At 38.9% G+C, this 10,182-nt stretch overlaps 1 protein-coding gene across 1 annotated transcript; it reads right to left on the bottom strand.

The window, feature by feature from the left end:
* Positions 1 to 726: 726 nt before the first annotated feature.
* On the bottom strand, positions 727 to 9,355 carry sars1 (seryl-tRNA synthetase 1). Its single transcript, XM_047583116.1, has 11 exons — positions 9,179 to 9,355; positions 7,481 to 7,551; positions 7,309 to 7,386; positions 5,548 to 5,706; positions 4,584 to 4,727; positions 4,290 to 4,445; positions 3,097 to 3,318; positions 2,886 to 3,015; positions 1,857 to 2,014; positions 1,563 to 1,692; positions 727 to 1,313 (listed from the first exon to the last, which is right to left on the bottom strand). The coding sequence occupies exons 1-11, from the start codon at positions 9,312 to 9,314 to the stop codon at positions 1,147 to 1,149; spliced, it is 1,551 nt and encodes a 516-aa protein (XP_047439072.1). The 5' UTR covers positions 9,315 to 9,355; the 3' UTR covers positions 727 to 1,146.
* Positions 9,356 to 10,182: the final 827 nt, after the last annotated feature.

Here is a 10,182-nt window from a genome sequence, read left to right as displayed (position 1 = left end):
TTTCAGTTTGGGGTGAGTTTTTTTTTTTTTTTTAACAAAAAACAAACTTGATTTACTTTTAATTTATTATTTCCCATAAAATAAAAAGTAGGACGACGGGGCTTTTTAGAGTCGTGTATATGTCAGATTAGAGATTAGCAATAAAACTGATTTGATTGCATCATTAGTTTTTATGTAGTTTCACATTTTAAAATGTTGCACCCTCCAGAAACCTTTGTGGCAAAAAATGTACATGTGCAAAAAACTGCCATAAAATCCTCACACATTATTTTTTGCTTATTTTACTAGATTTTTACTTTTTTTTTACATGTGCAACCAAGCTACTGCAACTAAACGATTTCCCTGTGGATGAATAAAGTCTAAGCTGTATCTGGTCACACGGCTCAACAACTCCTCCCTGAGAGGACCAGGGATCTCATTTATCCAGCACCAGTTATAATCTAAAGTGTCTGAACTGTCGTCACCAAACCCAGAACCTTTCATATATTCTGTAGAGGATTTGTGTCTTGTTTATTTTCTGTTGCTTTATTGGAAGCTGAACTGGATTGAAGGGTTCAGCTGCTACTTCTTTGCAGACACTTAAGGAAAATAATTCTTCTCATAAACACTAGAGAGAGCGTTTAGACAGTTTAGCCTCATTTCACTTAATTTATTGGTCAGTTTGTTTTCCAGATACTTCTTCATAAAAACATGCGTATTGGTGCAGACTCAGTAAAAACACACGGCAGCGCTCTGCGTCGGCTTTATTTATTGATCACAGGAGGAGCCACATAGTCAGTCGCTCATATATATATATACATATACATATATATGTATAAATCATGATATTAGCAGGTACATACAAAGACCTCCCTAAAAGCTCAACAATGACTTGAAGCGATTTTCTCTTTTAAGTGAGACAGATGTGAGGCGGACAGGGGGGAAGAAGACGCAGAATGATCCCTTTTTTTTTTTTTATTATTATTTCTTTCAGTGTGATTTATATGAATGAGATGAGACGAGAGCCACCATCCTCAGATAGACACAGACGGGACAGAGAAAACTTCAACAACACAACTGATCCCGGATTGTTACAGTGCACGAGGCTCTGTTCCATCCCTGTGTATCTGCCAGGCTGGCGAGCCGAGCCGAGGTCGAGGCCGTGGTCTACGAGTCGTTGACGGACATGGTTTCCATGGCTTCGGGCAGGTTCTGGTTTCCTCCTCCTCCTCCCTGCTTCTTCTTCTTCCCTCCGTCTTGCTGTTTCTTGGATTTCTTGCTCAGCTCCTGATCGATGGGGGCCAGCTTGACGAACTTGATGATCTCATTCAAACCTGGAAAACACATTTAAATTTAAATTTAAAATAGGTGCAGCAGCTATTTATTTTTATTTTGGAAGCAGTCATTTCTGAATTTTCCCAAGTTGTCTTGAATGCAGCATCAGCTGCAGCTGGATCTCTATAAGACCCACCCTACTTCGGATTGGGTAGCAATGTTTTTTTTTAATTTTTTTAATTGCAATCAAACGCCACACGCTGGAGATCCGGCACGGTACAGGGATACTTTAAGTCGGCTCAACTTACCAGGAGGCATGAACTCCCTGAGCTTCTCTGGAACCACGATGCCTTCCTCGGTTTGGTAGTTCTCCAGGATGGCACACATCACACGCGTGGTCGCACACATGGTTGCGTTCAACATGTGCACAAACTCTGCCTGCATGACACAAAGAGAAGCAAAATACCTGCGATGCATCTCTGATCGAACTTCCAACTGAATAATTTTAGATTTAAATTTTACAGTTTGGACTTTTGAGGTACTGGTGTCAATCACAGAAGAGTTTTTTAAAAACTAATGAACTGAAATCTGAAGGCGCTCACCTTGTCCATCATCTTTTTGGTCTGCCCGTAGCGGATGCGGAGGCGTCTGGCCTGGTAGTCGGTGCAGTTTGAGCAGGAGACCAGCTCTCTGAAGGCTCCTGAGCCGGGGAACCAGGCCTCCAGATCCAGCTTCTTACTGGCTGCATGATTTAGGGCACCTACGGAGACATGAAGGAGGAAGTGGTCAGCAGTTGTTTCACAGTAGAAGTAAACTACCAGAAACCCTCTTCGCTCAGGTAAAATTTCTGCAGGTTAACCTTGCAGGTAGTTACCAGGATTCAAACATTCACTAGGAGTACTGTGGGACCTTCTTGAAAAGTTGACCTAGGCAACGTCTACGCAGGACCTTGCAAGAAGTCACCGTGACTCAAACATTCACTAGGATTACTGCTAGGAGTACTGTGGACCTTCTTGAAAAGTTGACCCACTCAAGGTCTACATAGGACCTTGCAAGCAGTCACCAGGGCACAAACATTCAATAGGAGTACTGTGGGACATTCTTGAAAATTTGACCTAGGCAAGGACTATGTAGGACCTTGCAAAACGTCAACAGGGTTCAAACATTCACTAGGAGTACTGTGGACCTTCTTGAAAAGTTGACCTAGGCAAGATCTACGTAGGACCTTGCAAGAAGTCACCTGAGCTCTAACATTCACTAGGAGTACTGTGGGACATTCTTGAAAAGTTGACCCACTCAAGGTCTACATAGGACCTTGCAAGAAGTCACCAGGGCTCAAACATTCACTAGGCGTACTGTGGACCTTCTTGAAAAGTTGACCCACTCAAGATCTACGTAGGACCTTGCAAGAAGTCACCAAGGCTCAAACATGCACTGGGAGTACTGTGGACCTTCTTGAAAAGTTGACCTAGGCAAGATCTACATAGGACCTTGCTAGAAGTCAACAGGGCTCTAACATTCACTAGGAGTACTGCTAGGAGTACTGTGGACCCTCTTGAGATGTTGACCTAGGCAAGGTCTACGTAGGAGGGGATAGTACCATGTGACATGCAGCGAGGAGTCGGACCTACCGGAGACGATGTTCACGATGCGATAAGGGATTCCTAGTGACTGGTAGAATTCTTCCGCCGTGCCGATCATCTCATCAAACATCTCCCACGATTTGCCGTCGTGCGGCGAGGCGTAGACGAACTGCTCGATCTACAAGAAGAGACGTTCTGGGATCAATTCCAAAAAAATACGACTCCCGTGCGATTGTCTTTAGCTTTAGCGTCTGCCGACCTTCTCAAACTGGTGCACCCTGAAGATGCCGCGGGTGTCTCTGCCGTGGGAGCCGACCTCCTGTCGGAAGCAGGTGGAGAAGCCGGCGTAGCGGATGGGCAGGTCCTCGGGTCTGAGCCACTCGTCCCTCAGGAAGGCCGCGATGGGCTGCTCAGAGGTGGCGATGAGGTATTTCTCGTCTATGGCGCTGTCATCCGACTTCTCGCTGCTTTTGCCAATGACCTAGCGGAAAATAAACACATGGAGAGATTTTTAGAAAAGTTGCCTGGTAGTCCCCCCAGCTAATCAGTAACTACCATCATGTCCTGTCAGTTGCTGCATTTCCATTGCCCCTTGAAATGAGCAAAACTTAACCTAAATGTCGCAATAAAGGCCTATGTTTGGAAAAAACTTTCAAATATCTAAACACTTTTACACTCTCATGTGTTTTTTACATGAGGTGGTTTTTCAGACATATAACAGTTTACCGCAAAAGTGCAATGGAAACAAGTTTTCTGCAATTCCCCGTCACCAGAGATGATGCATGGAGTCGTGTGACCAGTTTATTTGAAGTCCAATTCCTCAAGGTGAAGTCTCACATGATGAGAATTATGAGATATCGCGAGATATTTCATAATTCTCAGCTCATTCGCAAAACATCTTGCAATGGAAACATGTACAATTGTACTTTATTCAGATTTTAGAAATATCACATAAAATAGAGCTACTGGCTACTTAATTAGGAAAACCTCACTAATACAAGGTGAGTTGTTTGTGTTTTGGATGAAATAAGATGTTGAAATATTCCTCTATATTCTGCTCCATGCTAAATACCAAGCCCTACTAGAAGACTGTGCATTCATGTTAATAAAATAAATAAAATTAAAAAAAAAAAACAAATCTAATAAAATAGATGAAAATAGAACAAAAAATAAGAAAAAATAATAAATCATAATATAAAATAATACAAAAATAAATTCAAATAAAAAAAAATAAAAATAAAGTATAAGTAAAAATCTAGTAAAATAAAATAAAATAAAATAGTATAAGCAAAAAAATGCACAAAATTTGAATATGAATGACATCCTGTAGCATTATATGCTTGGTACTGAATTTGATTCTGCTCTATGTTAAAATACGCAGCCCTCTGGGCGATGGGAATGTCCCTTTACCCCAGAGTCAAGAGAAAAATTTGGAGGAATTGAATTTTGTACCTTGTACAGCTCTTCATCAAACTGGCTGAGCTGGGCGACCTCCTGCATGACTTCTTTCCTCATGAAGAAGGGGGTGTAGAGCATGGTGTACTGCTTGGTGTAGAGGATCCTTAAAGCATAATTGATCAGAGCCTGCTCCAGGAACACCAGCGGGCCCTGAGCACAAAAAAAAAAATAAAAAAATAAAATAAAAGCTGAATATCTGGTTGGTAAAGATGCAGGGAAGAATGTTTGGCTTGTTTGTGCCAGTCTGTGCTAGTTCTTCTGTGTGCAGGTGTTTGCATGAGAACTCACCTTCAGAAAGTAACCTCTGCTCCCGGCAACGATGGCTCCCCTCTCCCCCTCAAACCCATCGATCATCACCACCAGGTCCACGTGGGAGTACTTCTTCTGGACGCTGCAGTCGCCCCAGGTGCGTTCCACCTTGTTGTCTGCGTCCTGAGAGCGGCAAACGAAGAAGTATGATAAAAGATTAAACACTGGAAGGAGCTGATTAGACTTCTGACACAAAATCAATCTCATTATTTAGTAATATTGTCAAACACTGATCAGATCTTACAAGTGAGGATTTGCTGCTTTTCTTTTTCCAGATCTAAAACCATAACGTATTGCGTATATGCATTGCGTCATATTGTATGTCAAAAGTCCTGTTCGGACCTCGCATTAAAATCCATAACAGGGAATCTGAACACAAGTGTCCAGATTGAAGTCCAGGTATTTGAGAGATCTTTTTTTGGTAGGGATGCGCCGATTGTAATTCTGACAATTAATATAGCCTTTAATTCTTAAGTTCTTTACTTAAAAATAACCTCAGCTTATTCTCAATGAAATCATTAGTATTAAATTGCCATTTCACTGGTTTTAGCCTGATACAGAAGAATGAGAAAGAAATGTGAAAACAAGGGGAAAGTAAAATATGTTAATAATAAATAAAAATTATTATTGTTATTTGTTTTGCGTTGGCGCCATCTGCAGGCAGTTTTACAGAAATATGGCTGGCACATGTATTGCAAACTGCATATTGCAAATCTTTCTCTTCTGCCACAAAACCGACGTCTTGTTTCAGCTGATCAAAGTGCATCCCTTGTTTTTGGACAAATTTCTAGTGTTTTCATTCTTTAAGCACCGGCTCCATTTCAAAAGTTACCGGTTTCGCACCGTTATCGGATAAAACCTTAACACCTTAACAGTAAATGTGTCAGTGCAAATAAATAAATGACAAATGCTTTGTGAAGCAAAGAAGAACCAGAGCAGCCACCTCGTCGTTGCTGATGGGGACGGACGGGTGCAGGAGGTTCCCGATCTCCCTCAGGTACTCGAAGCGCTCGGCCTCCAGACGCAGCCGGTCGCTGTCGGTTTTCTCCACGGCCTCGTCCACCAACAAACGCACCTTCTTGATCTGGGTTACTGTCAGAGCCTGGCACAAGCAAAAAAAAAACAAAACAGAAACAAAGTCAGAAGCAGAAACAAAAGAGAACAGAAACTGGTGTTGTGTTAACATGTGATGGGTTGCTTAAACTAAAGGGTCGGGTTTAGTCTTAAATGATGCAACCGGTTTAAATAGGTTTTTTTTTTGTTGTTGTTCAGCTGGTGTAGCCGGTCACTAGGTGTGAACGCACCAGAGAAACATTCATTAAACATTTGAGATCTGATCATTAGGACTAACATTAGTGGTACGAACGAATCCAAAGTGATGGATCAGCTACTCAACTGATGTCCTCGATCTAAAAGAGGAAATTTGTCTCAATCATTCATAAAAAAAAAAGAAGAATCTTGAATCACTGCCAGAAAGACTTAAAGTCTGATCATTCACCAATTAAAATGAAAATGAGAGAAAATAGGCCTATTTCCTCAGCTGCAACGTTCACAAGTAAGTAAGTAAGGTTTTCTTTCTCTGTGTAGACAGTGCAGCAGTTTACTTCCAGGATTCATTAGACGTCCTTATATCGGTCATTTTCTTATCATGTCCCTACGCCCACACACACTACAAACGTCCTGGTTCTGAAACAGCAGCAGAAAGTAATTCCATTGTTCTGAGACTCCACCGTGAACGACGTTTATTGTCATTTGCACGGTAAAAACTACACATTAGACGACACAATGAAATTCTCACTTTTTAAGCCTCCATAACCAACACTAAATAAAAAGAAAGAAACAGAAAACCTATAATATGTAGCTCACAAAACTAGGCGGAAGGGATTAATCGATGTGATAGAGCAAGGAAGTAATAAGAACTGGTGACTCCAGGTGCATTGTAAAGCTGGGTGTGAACACATTTAATAGGACGTCTGATGAAACGTGTGAACGGGGCCAGAGGTAAAATTAACCCAGATATTTGTCTGACTCTGTCTTTCCACAGATTAGTTTAACAATAAAACAAAAATGCAGCTCAAACAGCTGCAGTCAAATGATTATAAATCTTTTTGTTAGCCTGTCCATTTAAATAATTTGTGTGTATATATATATTTAAATAATATATTTAAATTTTTGTAAATTTTTTGCTTTTACTGTTTTATTTTATTTTACATATATTTTTTTAACTTAAAAAATTAAAAATTTTATTTTTTATTATTATTGGTTTATTTTTTTAATTATCTTCTAATAACTTGGTTGTATATCGAGTGATTGTTTTGCTTTTTAGAGAAAATCAATTTCTTAGATTTATGTTAATTATTAAATGTTTACTTTAATGTTTTTTTAATATTAAAAGATCGACTGTTTTGTACTTTTGCCGTCTTTCCATGGGCCCCAGAAAGACTAGCTGGTAACTACGGTACAAGCTAATGGGGAACCTGAATAAATAAATAAATAAATAAAATCTGACAATACATTTGCAGATTAATGCCATTAGTGATATTTTAACTTCTATTACATCACTTCTTGAGGTCCTCTGGAAATACGTCCATTGTCGCTTGGGCATCAAATTTCTGCATTTGCTGGTTTTACAAGTGAAACTGATGAAAGATGTTTTTCTTTTATCTTTTGTGTTTTCTTAAGTTGCAGCGTGTTGAAGTCGTACCGATAAGGTCTCAGCCGTTAAGGACTCCACGTTCACTTCTTCGGGCACAGACTCATCCTCCCCGACTGGTTCCTTCTTCTGCACGAAGGACACAGGAGCAAAAGGTTAAAGACAAACAAGTCAAACTCTACGCTCTCGTCTCTCTCGTTTGAAACTAGTCACGCTTGTGTACCTTCATTTTCTCCCCGATGCTCTTGCTGCAGAGGTTCTTTGCTTTGTTGAGGTTGTCTGCAGTGAAGCGACCTGTCGGGGAGCAAACGAGTCAGGCAATGCATCATGGGACTCTGAGGCTATACTTGTGTGCTCAGTCTAGCTCCCTCTGTAACAACGCCACGTCTTTTTTGTTTGTTTGTTTTTGTTTCCACTTGCTGCTTCACTTTCTACAATGGCAGCCGGGCTGAAAGTTTGGACAACATTTCGGACAAATTAACACAAATCTCCAAACCTCCTCAATTAACCTTTCTGATTCTTTACTGATCCAAAACAATCTATTTGAAAAAATTACTAAAAATTACCAAAAAAAATTAGAAATATTAAAGCGGAAACACGCAACAACCAAGTGTGTAGTTACATTTCTGGGGAGGTCAGCGTCGCCAGATGTACGATAATTTTCATATTTGTACGATAATATAGTCTTCAGCATGATCATTTATTTCAAAAATCCTATGATGGGTGATAGTTTGACCCTTCAACACATGGCTATTAGCAAACACAAACAGTGCTGCCTGTTCATTTAAAGGTAAAGCTGAATTATAAGCTATACTATATGGGCTAGGTAATATTTTATCATGACAGATGGTCATGAGCAACATCAAATAGGGTATGTAGGAATTTTTTCCTCAAAATATGATCATTTTAGGCTTCTGGTACGATAATTTGTCATTTCTCATCTGGCAACACTGGAGGAGGTGCACGTCAGCTATGCAGCAAGGTTAACACAGGAGCCTGTGCGTCAATTTAACGCAGAAGCATAAATTGCGCATTACCCGATGACAGGTGTCATATTGCAGACAAAAACTGTGACACAGTCGCAACACTGATGCACTGACAGACTATTAACAGCATCACGCCGGGTCATAATAACACAGACTCTATCTACGCTGCAGGGCGACGCTGCCTTGACTTGTTGCAGGCTGGGATTGCATCAGATTGCACGTTTACACCCGGCGTCGCTAAGCTAGCGTCATATGTATCTTGGCCGTAAATAAAACAAAGTGAACGCGTGGTTAACTAATAGCCGATATATTTTTTTTATTTAAACCATCGCCAACCACCTGGAGGATAAAACATGTGGCTCGTCTGGATTCGCTGAATGGTGTTAACTAGGCTAATATTAGCCCCATTACGTGTTATTCCCATCCTCTCGGGAGAACATACCAGCCTCCATTCAAACAGGAATAAAAACTGCTTCTTTACGCATTCATAAAATACTCTCGTGTTGTTTAAGGTGAATGCTGTTACATATTGTTAACGTAGTGCCCACTGGCAAATACGGCGTTAATATAAACCACCAAAAAGCTAGACAATTATTTAACTTGTTAGCTTTATGAATCGAAAGCTGACTACTGCAGTGTGGCGAACGTTCACTTTCTACGGTGGCAAAGCGCGGAAGTAGCAAACTAATATATTGTCTAAATTTAATATTTAGTCTTTTATGTTTTATTTCAAGGCGCCGAATAGAAGTTAAAATGGTAAAATTAAATAAAATCGACACTCGTGCCGATGGGATAACACCTTTAGCTATATACACACACTAATAATGAAAATAGACAGATTTTCAATGGAGTTGGGCGTGGGCTATGCTAACGTTAGCATCATTAGCCACTAGCTACCATGGCTGAAACGACAGGAAATCAAAGAGGTCGCTTACATTTTCTCCACTCCGTGTCTGCGGCGATCAGTTTATCAACCAGCGTCACATCTTTGAATCTTTTCTTCTGAGTTTCACGGACGATTTCCGGATCGCCGCCTTTGTCGGTTCGAAACAGGTCCAAGTCGAGCACCATCTTTCCACGCTGCGTGTCACAGAGACTGAACGAGCCCGGAGCGGCCGTCACTCCACCAGCCGGGTTGCCAGGTTCTGTTCTTCCTGTAACTAATCCGTAATTTCTGATTTTTATTGTTATTATTATAATTATTATAAATTTAACACAGTAGTTCAAAACTTACAGTTTTATTATGATGAATTTTACTATTGTAAATTTTTATTATTATAAATTTTATTGTTATAAACTGTATACAATAGTTCTAAAGATGAATTATTTTTAAGTTATAAGTTATTATTATTTTATTATTAAAATCTGTAGACAGTAGTTCTAATCGTGAATTATTAAAAACAATTAGTAGTTTTTATTATTGTATCATTACAATATTAATATTGTATTATTATAAACTTCAAACAACAGCGCAAATACTGAATTATTATATTTTTATTATTAGAAATTCTATACATTAATTCAAATAATGAATTATTGTAAAAATGATACTTTTTATTATAAATTTTTATTATTGTAAACTGTAAACAATAGATCAAATAGTGAATTACTAGTGAATTTATATATTTTTTTTACTTTTTTATTATCTCATTTTGCAGATGTATATAATTGTATTAAAACATTTATAAAAAGTTAAGTGTACCTTTTTCTGTAGTTTTTATTATTATACATTTTATTATTATACATTGTAAACAAAGATCATATTATTTTAGTCTTTAATTATTTAGTCTTTTAATTATTGGAAATAATTTAGCTTTTATTGCACATTTTTTAATATAAATTTAAATTAATATAAATTGTGTACAAGACGAGAGATTTATAATAAGAAAACAAGTCACTGCTAGGCAAGATTGTCTTTAAATTTAATACAGTTTAACCA

This window comes from Mugil cephalus, chromosome 1, assembly GCF_022458985.1.
Source record: "Mugil cephalus isolate CIBA_MC_2020 chromosome 1, CIBA_Mcephalus_1.1, whole genome shotgun sequence".
NCBI classification, from domain to species: domain Eukaryota; kingdom Metazoa; phylum Chordata; class Actinopteri; order Mugiliformes; family Mugilidae; genus Mugil; species Mugil cephalus.
The sequence above is the reverse complement of the archived record's forward strand: the minus strand, read 5'-3'. Positions and strand labels throughout refer to the sequence as shown.